General features: G+C 45.3%; 2 protein-coding genes across 6 annotated transcripts; one reads left to right on the top strand and one right to left on the bottom strand.

Moving 5' to 3' along the window:
- Positions 1 to 63: 63 nt before the first annotated feature.
- LOC124048618 (extensin-like) lies at positions 64 to 13897 on the bottom strand. 4 transcript variants are annotated; one of them, XM_046369582.1, is made up of 3 exons: positions 9741 to 10719; positions 2786 to 2843; positions 64 to 2679 (listed from the first exon to the last, which is right to left on the bottom strand). In XM_046369582.1, the coding sequence occupies exon 3, from the start codon at positions 1756 to 1758 to the stop codon at positions 64 to 66; it is 1695 nt and encodes a 564-aa protein (XP_046225538.1). In that variant the 5' UTR covers positions 1759 to 2679; positions 2786 to 2843; positions 9741 to 10719. The 4 variants fall into 4 exon arrangements, with proteins under 4 accessions (XP_046225538.1, XP_046225537.1, XP_046225539.1 ...); XM_046369581.1 differs by having other exon boundaries at positions 64 to 2843; positions 9741 to 9867; positions 9977 to 10719; XM_046369583.1 differs by lacking the exon at positions 9741 to 10719 and adding an exon at positions 13522 to 13897 and having other exon boundaries at positions 64 to 2843.
- On the top strand, positions 6426 to 25204 carry LOC124048620 (BCL2/adenovirus E1B 19 kDa protein-interacting protein 3-like). Of its 2 annotated transcripts, XM_046369587.1 has the most exons (7): positions 6426 to 6518; positions 14056 to 14121; positions 19943 to 20096; positions 20350 to 20437; positions 22894 to 22973; positions 23625 to 23774; positions 24234 to 25204. In XM_046369587.1, exons 2-7 carry the CDS (start codon positions 14085 to 14087, stop codon positions 24280 to 24282), a joined length of 558 nt encoding a protein of 185 aa, XP_046225543.1. In that variant the 5' UTR covers positions 6426 to 6518; positions 14056 to 14084; the 3' UTR covers positions 24283 to 25204. The 2 variants fall into 2 exon arrangements, with proteins under 2 accessions (XP_046225543.1, XP_046225542.1); XM_046369586.1 differs by lacking the exon at positions 6426 to 6518 and having other exon boundaries at positions 13983 to 14121.
- The last annotated feature ends 190 nt before the right edge of the window (positions 25205 to 25394 follow it).

Genomic DNA, 25394 nt, shown 5'->3' with positions numbered 1-25394 from the left:
GAGATGGTGGTGCGGTGGGACAATTTGGATTTGAGGCTGTGGTTGTAGTTCTGGCGGTGCATGTTAGTTTGGGTGGGACCGTTTCAGTTTGTGTAGCGAGAGGTGGAGTGGTTTGAGCTTTAGATGGAAGGTTGGAGGAAGCGCTGATTTTTTCGGGGGATATTTACAGATAGACCGGGGTGCGGAGGCGCAAGGCAGAGCCACCAGTGGTGGTGTTTCACAATATGGATGGGTGGAGGTTGGCACAGTTTTAGGTACGGAAGCATAGAGAGGCACAGTCTGAGTTTTGGGGGTGGAGGGTTCGACAGTCGAGGGAGGTGGGGAGGCGCAGTGTTGCACAGTGGGAGGAGGCGGGGAGGCGCAGTGCTGCACGGTGGGAGGAGGCGGGGAGGTGCAGAGACTGTCAGTTTGTGTTTGGGTGGTGCAGGGCTGCACAGTCGAGGGAGGTGGGGAGGTGCAGGGCTGCACAGTCGAGGGAGGTGGGGAGGTGCAGGGCTGCACAGTCGAGGGAGGTGGGGAGGTGCAGGGCTGCACAGTCGAGGGTGGTGGGGAGGTGCAGGGCTGCACAGTCGAGGGCTGTGGGGAGGTGCACGGCTGCACAGTCGAGGGAGGTGGGGAAGTGCAGGGCTGCACAGTCGAGGGAGGTGGGGAGGTGCAGGGCTGCACAGTTGAGGGAGGTGGGGAGTTAGGAGGGGAGACACAGGGACTGTCTGTCTGTGTGGGAGTGGTACAGTAGGACACCTCCCTTCCCGGGTCACTGATACCACGGTTCATGCGCCATCTCCTCCTTACTTGGGACATAGTTGCACTCCCCTGGCGTTTAGATCCCTCCCTCCCACAGGTCACAGAACCGCAGTAGCAAGGCTCTGCAGTGTGCCGAAGCCAAACTGGGGGAGGGGAAGAAGAAGAGTCATGCCTGGAAGAGTCCACGTGATTCCCAACAGCAGGGGAGCTGGTGTTAGCCTCAGTGTTCGCCTCGCTAGTCCTGAGGCAGTGGGGTTGGTCCACCAATCCCTGTTTAGCCTTAGACCCAAGGCCGTTTCCATCTATAGATGCAGGTTCTGAAATGTGGTTGTGGGTAGTGTAGTACTCATCCTTTTTATCGTCCTGTTCGTCATCCCCATTCACCCCCACCGAGTCTCCCACATTTCGGTTGCGAGTGCTGACAGCCGAGGGCGCCCGTGGCTTGGGCTTCTTGAGGCAGGAGGGGGTCTGGATAGCCATGCTGGCGCACTGCCTCCGGGAGAGAGGTAGTGTGAGGGAGCAAGGCCGTGGGGGCGATGGTGGTGCCCAGCAGCGGCGCGTGGGCCCCGGGGTAAGCGGGTGAGGGGGTGCCCGTGCCAAAAATGCTGCCACTACCTCAATAGTGTCTGCCATATCTCCTCGGACAGCCCCAACCACCGAGGCCTGGTTGGAGGAAACCTCGTCCCCCATTGACCTCTCTGTTAGCCATCCCTGGGGGGCCATGGGGCTCATGCGGGTGTTCTTCCGCAGGGGGTGGGGGCTGTCACGCTCAGCGGCAGTCCTCTCTGGGCCTTTGGTTCCAGCGCCAGTGGTCCCGCCAACAACGCCATCCTCCAGGTCTTTGAAGCGCACCTGGTGGGTGCGGTTGCGGCGGCGCTTGAGGCGGCTTTCGATGTCCGGCGAGTCGCGGTTGAGCAGCACGGAGCGCACGGTCATGGCGCCAGGCGGTTTGTCGGCGGTCTTGCTGTTGGTGTATTGGCCAATGAGCAAGTGATTCGGCTCTTTGCTCACCATGTCTCCTGTGGCGTCTTGTTCTTCCCCTCGACATCCACAGTCCCTGCAGGCCGTTTGACGTGATAAAGTCCTCTGTCGGAGAGTAGGTAGTAATTCTATTCTATCTCAATGCAATTTGTCTGTTGACAATTCGTTTCTTCTCTATGACAATGGGATACATGTAATGTCGCATTTGTTGAGCTGGAGTTCCATCACCAAGCAGATCTGGGGCGACAGCTGTAGCTTGTTGGTTTGAGTGATCATAGAGGTGATTTGAGATAACTGTCACACTGCAGTGCCGTCCGTCCTGCCATCCCCCTTCTGCAGCACTCCATAGGACTGGTCCTTTCTCAGGTGTGTGTGTGTGTGTTTCTCTAGCTATCTGACTTCCTGAGAAATGTAACCAAAGCCAGAAGGTCTGTGCTTTGCTCAGACTATGGATAGAGAGAACTGTATTCGGAGCTTTAACATCATAAAGTCAGTCTTCAGGGTGAACCGGAGTCTCATAGTCCACAGAACTTAATTTACTTATAATTTTCGTCCACTCAGCTTCCTGATTTCCGTATAAAGAGCAGTTCCATAGAGCCGCAATAAAAGTATAATAACGTCAGCACATTAAACATGGGAGCAAGTGCCAACTTAAAGTATGCCTCGTACAAAATCTACATCTAAAAGAGGACATGTTATTTCACATTAAATAAGTCAGAAGACCCAGAAGAGAGAGGTGGGCGTGAGAGCAGGACACACAGTTATGTTGCATGACTCCTGGATGCACTCAGCGCCAACGTACCTCTAATAACATCCCAGGAGATGGAATCGTGACAGGGACACTGTATCTACCGGCGAATAGGCACAGCTCCTCTGAATACACCTTATCCATCCTTCCCATCCCCCGAATATACAGGCTGGCCCTTCCTGTCCGCTTAGCATTGTCCCAGGGGGCTGGAGGAAGAATGGATTGGTAAGATGTGGGACAGCACTGTGCGACTCCCCATAATGGTCTATCTTCCTCTCTCACATTCTCTCCTCTCTCTCTCTCTTCCAGTACCTCTTCTTAGTGACTCATCTTCCACTCTTTGTGCAGGATAACAGAATAGCCTGGGTTCCTGAGGTGAGAGAGAGAGAGAGAGAGAGAGAGAGAGAGAGAGAGAGAGAGAGAGAGAGAGAGAGAGAGAGAGAGAGAGAGAGAGAATTAGTCTTCATATTGTTGTCCTCACATTTCCCGTGGAAGATAATGAAATGGACCTCATAAGAATGAAGTTCATAATAAATAAGCCAGTTGTTAAACATTCATAAGAGCAGGGTCAACAGAGAAACGCACAAAGTGTGAGTGAAGGGGAGATTAAGTGTCTTTTAAGATAAGTAATGAAAATGAGAGAAAGACAGAATGAGGGAGCATTGACAGAGAGAGGGAGAGAGTGTGTTTGCTTGTGTGAGAGAGAGAGAAACAGAACAACACAGATAGAGAGAAGAGCAAAGATAATAGACATGCAGACAGACATATACTTTCAGTGATTGACAAGTGTCCTGCCGTAACAAGATGCTTTGTGACAAGAGGCAGGCCTGTGGTCTGACAGTCTCTCTGTGGAGCCAGAGACAATTAGTGTTGCCTCACAGCTCAGAGGTTATTTAGGGAATAGAGACCCCAGGGGCCATCGCTGTTATTTACGTTCCCTTTTTTTCAGATCTTGTTTCTTTTTATAAAAGAGGAACATCTTTGTCACAGCCGTCAACCTTTTAAAAACACGATTATTAGGATGAATTATAATCGCAGTCACGCTTAATGGGCCCGGGGGGGGACCGTGGGCTCCTGCACAGATGTGAATAAGTTAGTGGATGTGGAAACCACAGGATTTCATCCTTGTTTTACATCCATGTTACCACTGTGGTGTGGATCTGTGTACCGACGACCTGCTTAAATGTGACTCCCTGAGGAGCGTGTATCAGACATTCTTCATTGCTGCTTTGAAACACAATGTAGTGGGGACACAGTCATTCACTGGAATTAGAATGATTTTGTTGTTATGCTTATCGTGCTAGATGTGAATGAAACGTTATACACGGAACCGGAATATAAACGTAACATGGAAAGTGTTGGGTCCCGTGTTTCATGAGCTGAAATAAAAAAGATAACCCGAAATTCTGCAAACGCACAAAAGTTTTATTTCTCTCAAATGCTGTGCACACATTTTGTTGACATACCTGTTAGTGAGCATTTCTCCTTTGCCAAGATAATCCATCCACATAACAGGTGTGGCGTAAGCTGATTAAACAGCATGATTATTACACAGGTGCACCTTATGTTTGGGATAATAAAACACCACTCTAAAATGTGCAGTTTTGTCACACAACACAATGCCACATATGTCTCAAGTTTTTGAGGGAGCGTAGAATTGGCATGCTGACTGCAGGAATGTCCACCAGCATTTAATTTCTCTACCATAAGCTGCCTCCAACGTCGTTTTAGAGAATTTGGCAGAGCGTCCAACCGGCCTCACAACCGCAGACCAGGACCTCCACATCTGGCTTCTTCACCTGCGGGATCATCTGAGGCCAGCCACCCGGACAGCTTTTGAAACGGTGTGTTTTTGCAGAACTGAAGAATTTCAGCACAAACTGTCAGAAACCGCCTCAGGGTAGCTCATCTGCGTGTTCGTCATCCTCACCAGGGTCTTGACCTGACTTCAGTTCAACTTTTGATGGCCATTGGCACGCTGGAGAAGTGTGCTCTTCATGGATGAATCCTGGTTTCAACTGTACCGGGCAGATGGCAGACAGCGTGTATGGCGTCGTGTGGGCGAGCGGTTTGCTGATGTCAACGTTGTTCAATGAAATGCTTTGGCAACAGCTCTGGTGGTCACTCCTGCTGCCAGCATTGCAATCAACAGCCTGATCAACTCTATCCGAAGGAGTGTCACACTGCATGAGGCAAATGATGGTCACACCAGATACTGACAGGTTTTCTGAACCACGCCCCAACCTTATTTTTAAGGTATCTGTGACCAACAGATGCATATCTGTATTACCAGTCATGTGAGATCCATAGATTAGGGCCTAATGAATTTATTTAAAATAACTGATTTCCTTATATGAACAGCAATGCAGTAAAATATTTGATTTCTATTTTTTGTTCAGTGCAAATGATTAACGATCATCGCAGCATTGAAACCATGTAGTGGGAGGACAGACAGTCATTCATTTGAATTAGAATGATGTTTGTTGTAATAGTTATTGTGCTGTAGCTCAGATAGTCAAGCATGGCACTTGCAAAACCAGGATAGTGGGTTTGATTCCCGGGACCACCCATAAGTTAAAAAAAATAAATAAATGCATAAATCTGTTTGGATAGAAGCGTCTGCTAAATGACATATATTATAGTGCTAGATGTGGACAGGCCTTTATGAATGATACAGGATCATGAAATACTGTAGTTCAGTGGTGTCTATAACAGAGCCTTATTTTCTTCCTCTTTATGGCCAGGATTTGATCGACACTATTTCTTAACCTTGACGGTCATCCTCCCCGTTTCCTCCTTCTCCACTTCCAAACTAAATTTCTCTCTCTCTCTCTTTCCTCAATCTTCCCTCTGTCCATGAAGAGTGTTTCCCATTCACCCTTCACCCTGACAGATTTCCCAAGTTCCACTCGTTGCAGAACCATTACCCTCCACTCATTCTCCTCCATGTCAACCCAATTCCACCCCTCCCTATCTTTCTTTCATCTACAACTCCTTCCTTTTTTCCCTTTCTTTATTTTCTTATTTTAAACTCCCATCCAGTCTCCAACCCTCTCTTTCTCCCACCCTCTTTCTCTCTCATTATCCTCCTCTTCTCTCTCTCTCTCTCTCTCTCTTTCTCTCTCATCCTCACCCCCTCCCTTTCTTTCTCTCTCCTCCTCTCTATCTCTCTCCCTCCTCTGCACCCTCTGTCTATCCACCCCCTCTCTCTCCTTCCATCTCTCCCTTTCTCTCCTCCCACTCAGTCTGCAAACTGCCCTGAGATCAAGATTTACGCCGACAGTTTAATGAATCCAGTGCCTCTTAATGCTCGGCACACTCTTGTGGCTGAGGCCCAGCCTTTCCTCATGTGACATTTCCATGTTAAGCTTCATTGGCAGACAACAGATAAAATCAGCAGGCAGGAGAAGTGAAGGTGTGCAATGGAATAACGTCATGTTTGATCTCTGTGCTTACTAAGCCATGTTGACATTGAGAGACCAATGTTACATATATACAGGAGACAAATTGGAGCTGGAGGCTAAGTCTTGTGTTATATATGACATATTTGATTTCTCGTGCTGTTACAACTTGTGCCAATAAAGCACCTTGGAGTTCTGCACTCTGTGTGTGTGTTTGTGTGTGTTTGTTGAGGGGGAGGCAGGCAGAGTGCTGCAGATTGAATTGTTATGTAAAGGCGTGTCAGATTGCATTGTCTGGGCATGGCTAACTTTATCCGACATGACTGTGTACACGCACAGCCACCGACAGGGGAAGGGGGAGAGGGTTGGGTGGAGGTAGGTAGGTAGGTAGGTAGGTAGACATGGATGGATATATTTAGAGAGAGGGAGAGAAAGAGGAGGCGGGAGGGAGGGAAGAACCCCCCTCGCAAGGGAGGAGAGAAAATGTCATGGTTAGGGTTCAGTGAAGTGGTAGATCAGGAACATCAGAGTAAAGGACCAGGAGAAGAACTAAGAAAAGGTATATGACCAGTTATTGGTCCTGGGAGCAAGGGGAGAGAGTGAAGAGATACCTGCACAGCCAAGGGGATTGGATTTATAGACCGGTGAGCTGTCTGAACAATATATACAGCATAGGCACAAAGCAATAGTGATGGTTTATCCTGTGGTTATATTTCTGTGGGCAGGCAGAACAGAGGTAATAGCGGGTGTGTTTAATGTTGTGTGAGAGAGAGAAAGGGAGAGAGTCCAATTCAGTACACACCTCATAGGAGCAGCCTCGAGGTAGGTGCACATTGCATTATGTCTGTTCATGACTGTAATTTATGAAGTAGATTAAGGATCTCGCTACAGAAGTTTCTCGTGGGAAAATATTTCATTAAGTTTTATAATGACCCAGGAAACACACGTGTACAAACACACACACACACATCAGCCCATCGAGAATAGATGAAATACAGTCCGTAAATCCTTCGGTAGATGTAGCTGGGACTGTGTGTAACATATAAGCTGTGGTACAGTGAACAAGACTAAAGAAGACTCCAGGCTAGAGCTGAGCCCAACCTTCTAATAAGTAAGCTGACGTGACATGTCCCTCTACGCACATAGCTCACACATAGCTTGACAGAACAATATGTTTTCACAGGTGCCAGGTCACATTACAATAGAAATCTACAGCTGGACAGCCATCGGCTACAGCAACATAACAGGTTAAGGATGTATACCTTGAGCCTACAACGTGGTATGTTAGATGTTGTGAAAGATTGCTGAGAATTTCACTCTTTTGGATCATAATGTTGTTTTTGTATTATTATTTGTTTTCATGTTTGTTCTTTTTGCAACTGTCTGGAAAGAACTTTGAGGATCTAGAGCATATAAATAAAATATGTATTTTATCATTATTAGACCAAATAATAAAGACAATCGCTGTACATTAATGACCAGCCAATTGAATCAGCTGGTTTGCTCGTTAGTGCATTTGTGCTTATATTACTTCGTAGCTAGCTAGGTTACAGCTAATCCTGCAGCTAGCTAGCTAATGTTACCGCTAGCATTTTCAACCGAGGTCTTCAGTGCACCACAAAAATATGTTGGATTCTGGAGAAAAGGCCTGGGTATTACCTCCGTGAGGCTGAATGAGTTTTCAGGTTTAAGGCAAGGTTATTCGTAACTCCAGGCTATCTCAATTTTCACCAAATTGAGCCACTAGCCGGATTACTCACAATTTTTCCAATGAGTGTCCGAAATGATTGTTCCGTCCGTGCTATCTTGACCCAACTCCACTACCGGAGAAGGATGTAGGACAGTGGCTTGCTCTCGTAGGTCAGTGGGAAGTGCCAGTGATACCACATTACCATCTTCAGGAAGCTAATTCAAGGGGATCCACAATATGTGGCAAACTAGGTTAACAGCCGGCAAACTAGTTGCAATTATTATTACTTTTACGTTGTGGTCAGGTTGTATACTAGTTGGAAAATTTGATTTTGTTAATTGTCTTTTTAGCAACCTGAAAAAGACGTCTTTATCTGGTTGTAATCTGTAATCTTGGTGCTATCTTGAAAAAAATATGTTTTTTATCTGGGCGCAACAGAGACGGTTTAGTTGTAAATCTCGTTATTTCACGTCTTCTCAACAAAAAACATGTACAACCAGAATATAACGTCATTTTGGTCTCGTGCCAAATGTCACCCACGGGATCAGTCCGGTTTTCTATTGATAAGTCTCCCAAGTGGGAAAATGAAAGATGTAAAGTCACATTTTGTTACCCATGCCAGGTGGTTGCGGTGGCGTAGTTTCAAAGGCCTGAATAGCATTGGGAACAGGTGATGGGGATACACTGTCTAGGCCATGGCACACTATGTTCTGTGGGCTGGCAAGCTGTTGTGCTGCAATGTCCCTGTCTGGCCCAATGTCCCAAGACCAAGAGCACATCACTGTATTTCAGGAATAGGAAAGCTCATCCTGATCACATTTAAGACACCTGGACATCAGACCATCACTTTAATCTAACCCTTATTTTACCAAGTAAGTTGATTTAGAACACACAACATCCTAGACACGAAGGGGGGGATGTATAACCGGGGAGAAAGAAAGTCTGAGTATGAAAGAGATGGAGAAATGGAGAGAGAGAGAAGGGATAGGGGAAGTGGAAGAAGTGAGATATCTAAACGAAGAAACAGGGAGGTAGAGATAGAGAGAGATGGTGATATGGCGGAAACGGCAAGGTCACATTTCTGGCACGGAGCCTAAAGGGGCCCCTAGAAATGCACAGTGATGAGATGAGAGTGAGAGGGGAAAGATAGGGAGCAGAATGACAGACAGCCCTAACAGCACAGTGTTTCTACAAAGAGGAAGCAAGGGGGTAAGAGTGTAGGGACGTGTGTGTATCTGGGTGTGTGCGTGCGCGAACGAGCGTGTTCACGCCTAAGTGAGTGTGATACTGTTAACATGAAGAAGAAAAAAACATCTGTGTAACCTATGAACTCCATTTACCATATGGGCGCAATGAGAACACACGCTGTAACATTTCACATATAAAAAGTCACATATAGTACACACACCAAGGCATGCATCGCATGATGCACACAGTGTACACTCGTGCTCTCATCTCATCCATACGCTCCAGCCATTACCACAATCCCGTTCTCCCCAATTAAGGTGCCACCAACCTTATGTGACATACACCCCCCCACCACACACACACACACACACACTTTTACTCGTGGAGAATATGCACTGATAGCATTCTGCTTCAATGTGCAAATCGGCATCTCTGACGACCCAATCTAAGCCCCTTGGCCTTTAAAGCTGCTCATAAAGATGCACATTCTCACACACAACTCCCACACCTGCTGTAAAGCACATTCCAACACGCACACACACACTCACACATGCATATGCACTCAAACACACACACACACACATGCAAGCACACGCTCAAACACACACACACACACACATGCATATGCACTCAAACACACACACACACACACATGCAAGCACACGCTCAAACATACTCACACAGACACACACACACGCAAGCATTGTGCACACAACCAGACACACACGCATGAGCACCTACACACACACACACACACACACACACACACACACACACACACACACACACACACACACACACACACACACACACACACACACACACACACACACACACACACACACACACACACACACACACACACACACACACACACACAGCACAGCACAGGTTTCTCCCCCAGTCAATTCTAACCATGGTTGTAACAAGGTTACACACCAGAGTAGAAAGCAAGAGAAGGATAACCAAGTAGAAACCAATAACTCACCAGTTAATCCACTGCACCAACGAAGAGCATGTATTCCTTATATCAGTATTTTACACTTGCCCTCCGATTCTCTGTTTTTCTTTTCCCTCCTCTCCTGGGACTAGTCCTCCTCTCCCTCTGTCGTGGGCTGTTTGGGTAGAAGTAAAGTGATGCTCGGTATATCCTTCAGGACACTGAACAGAGGAGTCACACACACCACCTCTTCTTCTCTTCTCTCACTTTACTGTTTCACTCACATGCTTCTTCTTCTCTGTCCTCCTCGCTGTTTGTTGTTCTTTGGTATTCTTTCATTTTCACATCGCTCCAGTTTTTCTTTCTTTCTTTCACTCCTCTCTGTCACTGCTGCTTTGTGTGCTCCGATCCTCCGTTCCCTAATATAATCAGTGAGTACTCCATCTGTCCCCCCCTCTCTCACTCCCTCTGCTGTGCCCTCTGTTTCACTCTCTTCTCCCCAAATTCATCTCCTCAACTGTGAGCCTCTTCATCTCCCAGCCTGAGAACTGTGGCTTTGCAGGTGAATGTCAGTGCGTGTGTGTGTGTGTGTGTGTGTGTGTGTGTGTGTGTGTGTGTGTGTGTGTGTGTGTGTGTGTGTGTGTGTGTGTGTGTGTGTGTGTGTGTGTGTGTGTGTGTGTGTGTGTGTGTGTGTGTGTGTGTGTGTGTGTGTGTGTGTGTGTGTGTGTGTGTGTGCAGGCACGTGTGTGAGACAGAATGGGAGGGAGAGCAGGAGTAGAGACACAGTGAACAAACAGGCAGTTATCCTCTTAGATGCTCCGTTCAGTTCGCTCCCTCTCTTTCTGTCTCCCTCTCTCTTTCGCTCTCCCTCTCTGACCTCTCTTTCCCTCCCAGTGACGCCGCACAAGTCTTGTACACTTGTCAGCAGAGGGAGGGAGAACGAAAGAGAGAGAGAGAGAGAGAGAGAGACAGTAGGAGGCAGGAGAAGGTGGGGCTTGTGTGTGTCTGTCTAATTAAAAAGCAGAGTATGTACAGCTGCAGAGAGAGGGAACGAGGGAGAGTGGGAGAGAGTCGAGCGAAGGAGTGAAGTGATCTAGGGGGCGGGACCAATGGGCAGAGAGGGAACGGGGAGTCACTAGGGGATGGGGATAGAGGGAGAGTGTGAGAGAGAGAGAAGGGGGGGGGGGAGACCCTAGTGTGTGAGGTTGGAAAAGGAAGGAGGTATGACCGGACACCAAGGTCAGCTGTAAAGGGCTGGGAGAAGGGCAGAGGGGGAAGCAGAGAAGAAAAGAGAGAGGATGAGAGGGATAAGAACAGACAGGTCGAATTCTGCAGACGTATGTTGCTCGTAATATGAACAGAAGAAGCACAACCAGAGGAATCTTGATGAGGGGAACAATGGAGAGAGTGCATATGGGTAAAGCACCATAGAAATATTCCCCTAAAAACAGATCCCCTAGAATTCTATTCATAGCCATACACACGGTTAAAATATAAGGTTAAACAGCTGTTCTGTATGGATACAGTATCTACAGTATAAATATGTTCAAAATCACCTTGATGTTAATCTGAAAAAACTACTGTATAAGCAGTTTTATCCCAGTGATGATTCATAGATAAATGTGGCCCTGGCTGCAATTTATGCCGAGGTCTTTCTGTGTGTGTGTGTGTATGCCTATGTGTGTATATCTTTGTGTGTGTGTGTGTACATACTCTATGTGTACGTGTGTGACTACACTGCCACACACATTTGCACATTCCTTGCATGTGTGTGTTTATGTGCAAATTAAGCAGTGCCCTGTGATGTCACGCCCCAGTGGATACATCTAATATGTTGTTTTATTCAGTCACGCTCAGGTTGTTGCTCGCTCTCTCTCTCTCTCTCTCTCTCTCTCTCTTTTACATGAAAGAGAGTATATTATATAGTCCCTTGACTAGAACCAATTGATTCAGGCAATTTTATTCTTGTATTGTTGCGACTGTATCATCATTCCTGCAGTACTTATCACCTCAGGCTAGTGTCAACCACCTAGGCTGGCTGGGAGAGGAGATGGAGAGATAAGGTAAATGCCTTGGGGGGGTTGACAGATCTCATCCCATTTTATCAACCCTGATTACTTATCTTGTCTTCTCGTCTCTCTCTCTCTCTCTCTCTCTGTACCTCCTGTTATTGCCCAGTTGCTCTACATTCAGCCTTAAATGTACATTTGAAACGGCAGAGGAAGAACAGGTTCATTGATTAAAGATCCACCAGGGACTATGAATAATATTATGGGCCATGGTAAATACGTGCATATGTTTCAATGGTGGCAGTTGAGAGAGGATGACAGCCACTAATACTTCATTAATATTAAGTACTCATCCTCGGCGGATTTGAGACAGATATTAAGTTTTACAAAAGGCCGTGGCTGCAGTCATGTCCCTCAATTCATTAAACTAGAAGTGTGAACCAAGCGCTTCAAAGTGCAATAGGCCTCAGTTGTTTGCTTATACAGAACCATGGAGAAGTGTTGATCCGTGATCCCTCTATAAGTCAATAGGCATCCGTCCTCTAGGGGCGAGACCAGGAAGTGTAATTATTATTTATCACGCTAATCCAAACGGGCTCGGCGGGGCAGCCAATCAGATCCTGTTTTCACTGGGTCCACGGGAGCCAACGGAGGAACACAACTAGTCCCGGCGTTCATTAATCAAGCCAGTCACGTCTGGCCGGCTACAAAAGCGACTTTTAAGCAGAAGCCTTTAGTGCCGACTCAGATCAAGTCATCAATCATCTCCTAATGCAGTCTGGTAGAATCGGGAACATTGTCTAATGGGAGGATCTTACCGTAGCCATTACCTGAAAAGGTTGTATTATTTCTCTATCTGCGAACGTAAAACATGATGGATTAGCACCACAGACGGTCATTTGCTGGACTCTTTAAGAGCAGGGCATCCCAGAATGCATCTCATCTTCTATGACACAGAGACGTGGTCTAAGACGGAACATTGTCACAGAGATCTTAAATTCCATTGATGAATGGGTAACTTCTGGGTTTCTGTACGATTGTATCTCATAATGACTTTCTCAGGGCAGAACGGGAGGATAGATGAGATGAGAAACAAAGCTAAACCAATAGGTGGGGGGGGGGGGGGGGCAAAGGAATAGTTTGTTAAAGCCAGTGTCATAGACCTAGTTTTGGCCCCCGGGTAACTTGTGGATCGTTGGCGCCAGGGTTTTAAGGGCCCGAAGGGTTGGCCAGAGACGGAAAGCAAAACACCATAACGGGAGAAGGACTGATTCTTCAGCCTTCTGTGACAATGACTGCTGTATTTGAATCAATACAAATTGCATTGTCCCTAAAAATGCAATGCTAATGCGGTAGTAAAAAGTGTCTGACTGCACAAAACATGTTAAACACGAGTACAGTATTTCTATAGGCCTGGCGAGTTGTGAAAACTGTAGCCTAATGTAAGGGCCTGCAGTAAAGATACTGTAGTCTTCTTTAGGAGCTGTGGCAACCAGGTGGCAGTGTTGCCTATAAGGAGCAGGACAACCAGTTGTATAACGGACACAAAGCAACAACATCAACAACATCAACTGAAGAGGTTCATAATAGCCTACATAATCATCAACATATCTACTCTTCTTATAAGAGATGTCTTTCATCTATTGATGTTCACCCCTCCCTCCACCCCCCACCCCACTGCAGCTTGCCGTGCGGTTCTTTGAAGAGGACAATGATGAGAAGGAAAGTGCAAAAACATGGACTGAGAGGAGCTACTGTGCGTCATGGCACCCACGCCCTTGTGCTGTGCTATCTCTACGGACACAACAACATGCACTTACTTCATAGGCAGAATGAGCATGAGCCCGCGGAGTGCTGATGTCACTAGTTGCCGGGCTTCCTCTCAATGGAACGAAATAGATGAGTCACTGTCCATCCACCACAAGCTGTCACAACAACTCACAAGCCCCTTCATTTGACGCAACGAATTACAGACGGCAAACGGTTCAAGCGGGGTACACATATCAGTGTGTGGAGTAAACATTTCAAAACATTGCAAAGAACGACACTTTTCCAATGTGTAGGCCATTGAAATTCATGTCAAATGTTAATGGGAGTATCTATTGTATTCTAATCCACCACACACGTGTTGTCAGCTAGTTTAAATTGCTGTGTGGCTCTTAATTAAATTGCTGTTGAGCTTCAGTCGGTTTTGTTTACCTCGACATGCCCTGCACATGGGGAGGGAGGGATAACTGCGTGCAGTACGTCACGGTCTACGCGCTAAGGCAACAACAATACACGAGAAAGCGACATACGGTAGGCGGTTTATAACACACCGTTTTCTCCACACTGTGCGTTTTTGTCCGTTTCAGAATCTCTCTCCACCCTTCAGCCACTAACCATGTCAGGCTCGTCGACTCCAGAGGACGCGTTGTACGGTAAGGGTTTTGGGGCGATGGATCGTTATTGGGTCAATGCAAAGTCGGGTCAATTGTGATTGATTTGTGCTGTAGTAACTATGAAATGTTTATATATATATATATATAAAAAAAAGCCTTGTAACTGCCCTATGATGACTCTTTCTCTGTGTATACCCTAGGGATAAACTATGTTCAACTGTTTTTCTAGGCTAACATTTAAATAAATAATTCCAAGAGGGGTCCATCAGGAAAATAACATTATTGATGTATAAATTATTATGTTCGTCCTCATTAGGCCTACAATGCTTATTTTTAGTAACAATCAATTAATGATGCATGAACAGTGACCTCTTTCACCAGAATAAGTTTGTTTATCACATTTTAATTTATTAATGGACAACGATTATTTATAGTCATTATCCACGACCTAATGCATGGTTAACGTGGACTTGTGAGAAAATGGGCATGTCAATGAGAGAAATGTAAGTATGCCATTTTGAAGTTATCATTGTTGTTGCCACTGACATGGTCATCCTGTCAACAGATTTTATGACTCACCAGTTTGTATATCACTAAGCCAATTAAAGCCCAGGAGATTTACCTGAAGCTTATAGCTCACTGTACAGTTTGTTTATAGCCTCTATGGCACATGGGGGATGTTGTATAACTTTCATAATATCACAGCTAGGACATACACAAAGCTTTGGCACAACGACACATCTGTGCTTTGTTTTTCAAGAACTAGGCCTATATTAACACACATAACATACACCTGATATGCACTACAGTACTTCTATGGAAGGATACTGGGCTATTGACAGACATTGGGTGCTGCTGCAGTGCAGCCTGGTCAAGGCCACAGAGAGAGAGAGAGAGAGAGAGAGAACGAGCAGGCTGGCAGCCAGTGGTTATGTCATGACTCTCTCTCTCTCATTCTGGGAGGAAAATTAGGGCAATGGCACAGTTTGCCCTCTGCCCTCCCTTCCCCTTTCCCCATCTCCACCCCCCTCTCCACTGTTGCTGTCTATATGATCTCTCACTTACCCTAAAGCAAATAATAAATGGGAAGAGACAAAAATAGGGGATGGGAGGATGTGTGGAGGAGGAGAGCAGGTGATGATGTTTGCATTCCGCAGAGAGAAAGAGATAGAATGAGAGATAAGGAAATAGATGAGAATGAGACAGGAGAGGAAAGAGAGAGTGAGACGGGAGAGTAAAGGGTGGCTAATCTCATACAGAAATAAGATCTTACATAATCATTCTGTCAGGCTGTGTCAGTGGTTGTCCCTGTTTGTTTTTGTGTTAGTGTGTGTGTTGTGTGTGTGTGGTTGTCCCTGTTTATTGTGTGTGTTACACTCAAGCTAAACTAAGGACCAGGGGGAAACACAACATTCGCTGTTACAAATGCCCTTATGTCAGTAAGTCATTGGGTCTTGTCTAATACTATGTCAGGAATGGGATGTCCTGTCTGCTTAAAAATGTACTCTTGAATAATTTCAGCCATTAGTTTTGAAGGTGATGCTCACAAGCCAAAAGTGGTTCCCGTTTTTTTGTGTACTACGTCATCAAATTGTGTATGATATGTTACGTCCTACAGATATATATTTTTTTGTGCAATTCGTATGGTGAATCCCATGTGTACTATATGTTACCAACTTGTTGTGCTTAAGATCCTGGATTGCGACTTTAAAGGGGACCGAATACCTATGTCATGTCCAACAACAACAGCAACACAGACCTGAGGGTTTTACTAAAAAGAAGGATCAATGAGTTAGCCAGCAATGTTTGATAAACCATGAGAAATGACTGTTGATTTTCTGGTTCACTATAATAAAGCCAAACGTATAAATTAGACCATGCCCATTTCAAGCTTATCTTTCCCCCCCAAAAATAATTTGGAATATTTAGGCAAGTTAGCTGGCTAACTCGTCGATCCTGCTTTGGGGTAGCCCCTCTGCATTTTTGTGTCCTAACATTAGCCCATCTACTGTAATGATTGAGCAACAACAAACAATGACAATATCTTTAGAATTTGTCTGTCTATTTTTTGTCTGTTCCTGCTGTGTCATTCCACCTGCATGGCTGATAGGCTGATAGGCTGTGTTGGTTTTACCTTCCACCTGGTTTAGCCTTCCAGAATTAGGTTTCAGTAAAGTTATTCTGGGAGATTCAATGTGATTGAATAAGATTAACTGAAATGTAAACTATGGAATGATCCAGGATTAGCTCTTCTCTCAGATGCAACATTACTGAGAGGTTGCAAAATGAACAGTAATACATTACACTCACAAAAGTTTCAGGGGAATAGAGACAATTCAAATGTCATTATGACTATGTACAGTGTTTACAATGTGCTTTAACAATGTAATAGTTCAAGTACAAAAGGGAAAATAAATAAACATAAATATGGGTTGCATTTACAATTGTATTTGTTCTTCACTTGTTGTCCTTTTCTTGTGGCAACCGGTCACAAATCTTGCTGCTGTGATGGAACACTGGTATTTCACCCAATAGATATGGGAGTTTATCACAATTTCTTTTTTTCCCAAATTCTTTGTGTATCTGTGTAATCGGAGGGAAATATGTGTCTCTAATATAGTCATACATTTGGCAGGAGGTTAGGAAGTGCAGCTCAGTTTCCACCTCATTTTGTTGGCAGTGTGCACAGAGCCAGGTCTGCCTATGGTGGCCTTTCTCAACAGCAAGGCTATGCTCACTGAGTCTGTACATAGTTAAAGCTTTCCTTAAGTTTGGGTCAGTCACAGTGGTCATGTATTCTGCGATAGTGTGCTCTCTGTTTAGGGCTAAATAGCAGTCTAATTTGCTCAGTTTTTTCGTTAATTCTTTCCAATGTGTCAAGTAATCATCTTTTGTTTTCTCATGATTTGGTTGGGTCTTATTGTGTTGCTGTCCCGGGGCTCTGTGGGGTCTGTATGTGTTTGTGAACAGAGCCCCAGGACCTGCTTGCTTAGGGGAATCTTCTCCAGGTTCATCTCTCTGCATTTGATTGCTTTGTTATGGAAGGTTTGGGAATCGCTTCCTTTTAGGTGGTTGTAGAATTTAACGGCTCTTTTCTGGATTTTGATAATAATCAGGTATGGGCCTAATTCTGCTCTGCATGCATTATTTGCATTATGTTTTTTTCTTACTGAGATTGACTGTCAGGGCCCAGGGCTGATAGAGTCTGTGCAGAAGATCTAGATGCTGCTGTAGGCCCATCTTGGCTGGGGACAGAGGCACTAGATCATCAGCCAACTGTAGACTTTTGACTTCAGATTCTAGTAGGGTGAGGCCGGGTGCTTCAGACTGTTCTAGTGCCCTCAACAATTCGTTGATACAGTGGGACAAAAAAGTATTTAGTCAGCCACCAATTGTGCAAGTTCTCCCACTTAAAAAGATGAGAGAGGCCTGTAATTTTCATCATAGGTACACTTCAACTATGACAGACAAACTTATATATATATTTTTTATGAATTTATTTTCAAATTATGGTGGAAAATAAGTATTTGGTCACCTACACAAGTAAGATGTCTGGCTCTCACAGACCTGTGAGACCTGTAACGTCTTCTTTAAGGGATTCCTCTGTCCTCCACTCGTTACCTGTATTAATGGTACCTGTTTGAACTTGTTATCAGTATAAAAGACACCTGTCCACAACCTCAAACAGTCACACTCCAAACTCCACCATGGCCAAGACCAAAGAGCTGTCAAAGGTCACCAGAAACAAAATTGTAGACCTGCACCAGGCTGGGAAGACTGAATCTGCAATAGGTAAGCAGCTTGGTTTGAAGAAATCAACTGTGGGAGCAATTATTAGGAAATGGAAGACATACAAGACCACTGATAATCTCCCTCGATCTGGGGCTCCACGCAAGATCTCACCCCGTGGGGTCAAAATGATCACAAGAACGGTGAGCAAAAATCCCAGAACCACACAGGTGGACCTAGTGAATGACCTGCAGAGAGCTGGGACCAAAGTAACAAAGCCTACCATCAGTAACACACTACGCCGCCAGGGACTCAAATCCTGCAGTGCCAGACATGTCCCCCTGCTTAAGCCAGTACATGTCCCGGCCCGTCTGAAGTTTGCTAGAGAGCATTTGGATGATCCAGAAGAAGATTGGGAGAATGTCATATGGTCAGATGAAACCAAAATATACGTTTTTGGCAAAAACTCAAATCATCGTGTTTGGAGGACAAAGAATGCTGAGTTGCATCCAAAGAACACCATACCTACTGTGAAGCATGGGGGTGGAAACATCATGCTTTGGGGCTGTTTTTCTGCACAGGGACCAGGACGACTGATCCATATAAAGGAAAGAATGAATGGGGCCATGTATCGTGAGATTTTGAGTGAAAACCTCCTTCCATCAGCATGGGCATTGAAGATGAAACGTGGCTGGGTCTTTCAGCATGACAATGATCCCAAACACACCGCCCGGGCAACGAAGGAGTGGCTTCGTAAGAAGCATTTCAAGGTCCTGGAGTGGCCTAGCCAGTCTCCAGATCTCAACCCCATAGAAAATCTTTGGAGGGAGTTGAAAGTCTGTGTTGCCCAGCAACAGCTCCAAAACATCACTGTTCTAGAAGAGATCTGCATGGAGGAATGGGCCAAAATACCAGCAACATTGTGTGAAGACCTTGTGAAGACTTACAGAAAACGTTTGACCTCTGTCATTGCCAACAAAGGGTGTATAACAAATTATTGAGATAAACTTTTGTTATTGACCAAATACTTATTTTCCACCATAATTTGCAAATGAATTCATTAAAAATACTACAATGTGATTTTCTGGATTTTTTTCTCATTTTGTCTGTCATAGTTGAAGTGTACCTATGACGAATATTACAGGCCTCATCTTTTTAAGTGGGAGAACTTGCACAATTGGTGGCTGACTAAATACTTTTTTGCCCACTGTATATATGTTGAAGAGGGTGGGGCTCAAGATGCATCCATGTCTCACCCCACAACCCTGTGGAAAGAAATGTATGTGTTTTTTGGCCATTTTAACTGCTCACTTGTTGTTTGTGTACATGGATTTTATAATGTCATATGTTTTCCACCCCAACACCACTTTCCATCAATTTGTATAGCAGACCCTAATGCCAGACTGAGTCAAAATCTTTTCTGAAATCAACAAAGCATGAGACGACTTTGCCTTTGTTTATTTTGTTTGTCAATTAGAGTGTGTAGGGTGAATACATGATCTGTTGTACGGTCATTTGGTAAAAAGACAATTTGCCATTTGCTCAGTTTTTTGTTTTCACTGAGGAAATGTATGAGTCTGCTGTTAGTGATAATGTAGAGGATTCTCCCAAGGTTGCTGTTGATGCATATCCCATGGTAGTTATTGGGGTCAAATTTGTCTCCACTTTTGTGGATCGGGGTATGATCAGTCCTTGATTCCAAATATTGGGGAAGATGCCAGAGCTGAGGATGATGTTAAATAGTTTAAGTATAGCCAATTTGTGGTCTAAATGTTTTAGCATTTAATTTAGGATACCATGAACACCACAGGCCTTTTGGGTTTGAGAGTTTGTATTTTGAGCTGTAGCTCCTTCAATGTAATTGGAGAATCCAGTGGGTTCTGGATATAAGCTGATTCTAAGATTTGCAATTGATTATGTATATGTTTTTGCTGTTTGTTCTTTGTTATAGAGCCAGAAAGATTGGAGAAGTGGTTTATCCATACATCTCCATTTTGGATAGATAACACTTTGTGTTGTTGTTTGTTTAGTGTGTTCCAATTTTCCCAGAAATGGTTTGTTTAGATTCTATGGATTCTTCAATTACATTGAGCTGATTTCTGACATGCTCCCCCCCCCCCCCCACACACAGGCTCGTGGGTGGAGCTGGAGGAGCTAATATCAGCAGTGAGCAGCAGGGATAGTCTGACAGGGCAACAACAGGACACAGCCTCCTGGGCCCTGCAGGGGGAGTTAGAGAGGATCCTGCTGGAGGCACAGCTTGAGTGTGAGAGGAGTAAAGACAGGTCAGTATCCTACACCAACAAAAATCTCTCTCCCCCTCTGTGTGTGTGTGTGTGTGTGTGTGTGTGTGTGTGTGTGTGTGTGTGTGTGTGTGTGTGTGTGTGTGTGTGTGTGTGTGTGTGTGTGTGTGTGTGTGTGTGTGTGTGTGTGTGTGTGTGTGTGTGTGTGTGTGTGTGTGTGTGTGTGTGTGTGTGTGTACACACATGGATGTCGGTTTTTACTGAGAAGTCCCGTTGACCTGCTCTCTTTGTTCAGTCCTCCCCTGGTGGTGACTCCTCCGCAGACCACTGCTTCTCCTCCCCACAGTGAAGGCAGCAGCAGTACAGACTGTGTTACCATACAGGTACGAAACACACACACGCATGCAGGCACATAACACTCAAATGACATATTTTACTGTAGCAATCCTTTGCTATTAGATATCTCTAACACCACACAAGTCAGTGTTATCAAATCAAATAAATACACCAATTATTCGTCACATGCTTTGCAAACAATAGGTGTAGACTAACAGTGAAATTATTACTTATGGGCCCTTCCCAACAGAGAAAGAAGCTATTCAGGGTCCTGTTGGCTCCAGACTTGGTGCATTGGTACCACTTGCTGTGCAGTAGCAGAGAGAACAGTCTATGACTTGGGTGGCTGGAGTCTTTGACAAATTTAAGGGCCTTCTTCTGACACCGCCTGGTATAGAGGTCCTGGATGGCAAGGAGCTCGGCCCCATTGATGTACTGGCCTGTACGCACTACCCTCTGTAGTGCATTGTGTCAGATGCCAAGCAGTTACAGTGATGCAGCCAGTCAAGATGCTCTCACTGGTGCAGCTATAGAACCTTTTTACTATCTGAGGGCCCAAGCCAAATCTTTTCACCCTGTTGGTGTGTGTGGACCATGATAGATCCTTATTGATGTGGACACAGAGGAACTTGAAGCTTTCAATCCGTCCCACTACAGCCACGTTGATGTGAATGGGGGCATGCTCAGCCCTCCATTTCCTGTAGGTCCTTTGTCTTGCTGACGTTGAGGGAGAGGTTGTTGTTCTTTGCATCTCACTGCCTCTCTGACCTCCTCCCTATAGGCCTACCACCATTGTGTCGTCGGCAAACCTAATGATGGTGTTGGAGTCGTGCGTGGCCATGTAGTTGTGGGTGAACAGGGAGTACAGGAGGGGACTAAGCACACAACCCTTAGGGGCCCCATATTGAGGGTCAGCGTGGCGGATGTGTTGTTGCCTTCCCTCACCACCTGTTGGCGGCCCATCAGGAAGTCCAGGATCCAGTTGCAGAGGGAGGTCTTCAGGCCCAGGGTCCTTAGCTTAGTGATGTGCTTGTTAAACGCTGAGCTGTCGTCAATGAACAGCATTCTCACATAGGTGTTCCTTTTGTCTAGGTGGGAAAGGGCTGTGTGGACTACAATAAAGATGGTGTTGTGGATCTGTTGGGGTGATATGCGAATTGGAGTTGGTCCAGGGTGTCTGGGACGAAGTTGTTGATGTGAGCCATGACCAGCCTTTCAAAGCATTTCATCGCTACAGATATGAGTGCTACGGGGCGATAGTCATTTAGACAGGTTACCTTCTGGTTCTTGGGCACACGGACGATGGTGGTCTACTTGAAACATGTAGGTATTAAAGACTTTGTCAGGGAGAGGTTGAAAATGTCAGTGAAGACACTTGCCAGCTGGTCAGCGCATGCTCTGAGTATGCGTCCTGGTAATCCGCCTGGACCTGCAGCCCTGTGAATGTTAACCTGTTTGCAGGTCTTATGCTCATTGGCTATGGAGAGCATGATCACACATGCAGAACAGCTGGCGCTCTCGTCCAGAACAGCTGGCGCTCTCATGCATGGTTCAGTGTTGCTTGCCTCGAAGCGAGCATAGAAGGCATTTAGCTCATCTGGAAGGCTTGCCTCACTGGGCAGCTCGTGGCTGGATTTCTGTGATAATTTGTTATCCGTGATAGTTGCAAGCCCCGCCACATCCGATGAGCGTCAGAGCCGGTGTGGTAGGATTTGACGTGAATGCCTGTGAATACCTGTTTGATGTTTCGTCGGAGTGCGTAGTGGGATTTCTTATAAGCGTCCGGATTAGTGTCCCACTTCTTGAGAACAGCAGCTCTAGCCTTTAGCTCAGTGCGGATGTTGCCTGTAATCAATGGCTTCTGGTTGGGATATGTACATACAGTCACTGTGGGGACGACGTCATCGATTGACTTATTAATGATGTTGGTGACTGATGTGGTATACTCATCAATGCCATTGGAGGAATCCCGGAACATATCATAGCCTGTGCTAGCGAAACAGTCCTGTAGCTTAGCTTCATCTGACCAAATCCGTATTGAGGATAGTCTTGAACGGAGCTCGTCCAGTTTGTTCCCCAGTGATTGTACGTTATCCAATACAAGGAGGGTTTATGTACTCGCCGACGTAGTTTCGTCAGGGTGCCCGCACGTCGGCCTCTCTTACGGGGATTAGGGCCTGGTCTGGGGTCAGCAGTATGTCCTGCGCCACCGCCTCATTGAAGTGGAAATCTTCATCCAAATCAATGTTAGTGATAGCTGTTCCGATGTCTAGAAGCTATTTTCGGTCATAGGAAATGATGGCGGAAACATTATTTACAAAAAAAGTTCATATTAGGACAAAAAAAACTGAAAATAGCAGAATTTGTCAGGAGCCCGGTAAAACGGCTGCTATACATTGCAGCGCCATTCTTAGTCAAAACATGATGGCAAATGTAATTGATAATTGACATTTAACTTTCCCTCTCTTCTCTACCTCTCTCTTCCTCCCCCTCTCCATCTCAGTCCGAAGAAGATGGGGAGAGGAGGCTCATTTCCGAGTGGGTATGGGACTGGTCCAGTCGGCCAGAGAACCTTCCACCAAAGTAAGAACCTACGCATCGAATTGGAACGACTCCGAATTGATTCTCATTCTAATTCGTTCTAATTCCATTTACCTTACATTGACCATGTCTCAGTGAATCATTTCACCCCTAGTTTCATTTTTAGGCCGTCATTGTAATTAAGAATTTGTTCTTAACTGACTTGCCTAGTTAAATAACGGTTAAATAATACACAAGTACTTGGCTGCCTATAACAAGTACTGACCCATGAGGAGCCTGTGGATGTGCTATAGGGAATGTAGTCATTATTTTTTATACATAATGAATGAAATCTTGTACAGTAACATTGAAACATGACAGATATCTCTCTCTGTTACACCTAAACATGACGGATGATAGTCTTGCACATAGTTTCATTTAATTTTTACATTAATGTACATGAATGTATGTTTCTTCTCATGTTATGGCGCTACTGAACAGCTCACAGTCTTTTCTTGAAATATTCTGAGAAAATATGAGAACTAGAATTTCTCCTGAGAAATCTCCTTTTATCTTGAGGAACAAAGCGTGTTTTCTTCTCTCTATGTTCCCCTTTCTCCATCTCTTTCTTTCTTCATCTTCCTTGTCTCCCTTTCTCCCTCGCTTTTTTCCTCCCTCTCTCTCGATTCTGCCTTATGCCTCTCTTGCACTCAGGGAGTTTGTGTTCCAGCACCCGAAGCAGCAGTCGGGCTCTCTGAGCGTAAGGAAGAGTGAGGTGATGAAAAGAGGCCTATTCTCCTCTGACGTCCTCATGATCCTCATCCCCTCACTGCTTGTCTCGCACCTGCTCACACTGGGAGTAGGGTAAGAGACACCACACGCACGCACGCACGCACGCACGCACGCACGCACGCACGCACGCACGCACGCACGCACGCACGCACGCACGCACGCACGCACGCACACACACACACACACACACACACACACACACACACACACACACACACACACACACACACACACACACACACACACACACACACACACACACACACACACACACTCACTCACTCTCACACACACAGTCGAAAGCATATACACGCACTATAATAGATAAATACAGGACATATAAGCTACCGACACTAAGAGATAGAGATACAGGTTGTCTTAGTAACGATAATGTAGTAACCTACTATATGACCACCAGCACCTGATGCTTTTTAAAATGATAGATCTCTTTCCTAATAGCAGCAATCTGTTTTTATACAACAAGGAGGTAAATGTGCATCCTTCATTATTAGCAGTATATTTCTCTCGCAGGATCTACATAGGGAAGCGATTGGCTGCCTCCACAACTAGCACTCTGTGACGTGCTTCCGGGCAGCGCTCCCATTCGCTGACGGCAGACCAATAGGATCTCAGCCCTCGCCACAGTACACTTGTTGCCCTTTCTCCCTGTCATGCGGCAACTTTCTTTACCAATGTCTCTCTGTATGTCTGTCTGTCTGTCCACCATCCACCAGAACTTTGTGTGTCTGTCCGTCAGTCACCCAGCATCTCTGAATCTGGGATTGTCCCAGGGCCAGAGCGTGTCTGTTTGTGTGTTTGTCTCTCTCTCTCTCTGTGTGTGTGTGTGTGTGTGTGTGTGTGTGTGTGTGTGTGTGTGTGTGTGTGTGTGTGTGTGTGTGTGTGTGTGTGTGTGTGTGTGTGTGTGTGTGTGTGTGTGTGTGTGTGTGTGTGTGTGTGTGTGTGTGTGTGTGTGTGTCAGGGCAGGACAGTTGATACTCTACGGACATTGTGTCAATGACTCAGACTGAGGTCACTTTTACTCTCCCAGCAGAGTAACACTGATCTCAATGAACTAACAGAGAGAAACGAGTGATAAGATCGAGTGAGAAAAGAGAGAGGAAGAAAGAGAATAACACCCAGCTAAATCCCCATTGAATGTGTTAGCAGATTGTTGAAGAAATGGGGTATATTGCCCAATGCTTTCCCAAATAAAAACCAGAATCTAATCCTGGTGAAAGAAACAGTTCACCAACAGAGCCATATACAGACAGTATATGCCTATATGACTCTGGTCACCAATATTATGTGTCAGACATGCCAGAACTGTGATGAGCCCAGGTTATTTGTATTAGGTTGAGGAATGGTTTGTTTAATGTTCTTTGTGGTTTATGACCACAAAAGTGTCTCTGGTTTTGCACTTTGTCCTATATAACCATCTGACTGTTTGAACTCTGAACTCTTTGAATGACTATAACCCCATTAAACTTCATTTGTCACCCGTGTCCGTTATCCATTTGTCCATCTTACTCCATTTTTCCTTTTCCATCCACTTTTGTGTTTAGACATTCGTTGTATTTTAGAGCTTATTATTTATTTTATAAATGGTAAAAGTGTGTTTTAGATCTTATTATTTATTTTATAAACGGTATAAGTGCTAGAGAGCTATGACCAAATAAGAGATATATCAAAACT

Source organism: Oncorhynchus gorbuscha, linkage group LG11, assembly GCF_021184085.1.
Source record: "Oncorhynchus gorbuscha isolate QuinsamMale2020 ecotype Even-year linkage group LG11, OgorEven_v1.0, whole genome shotgun sequence".
Lineage (NCBI taxonomy): Eukaryota > Metazoa > Chordata > Actinopteri > Salmoniformes > Salmonidae > Oncorhynchus > Oncorhynchus gorbuscha.
The sequence above is the reverse complement of the archived record's forward strand: the minus strand, read 5'-3'. Positions and strand labels throughout refer to the sequence as shown.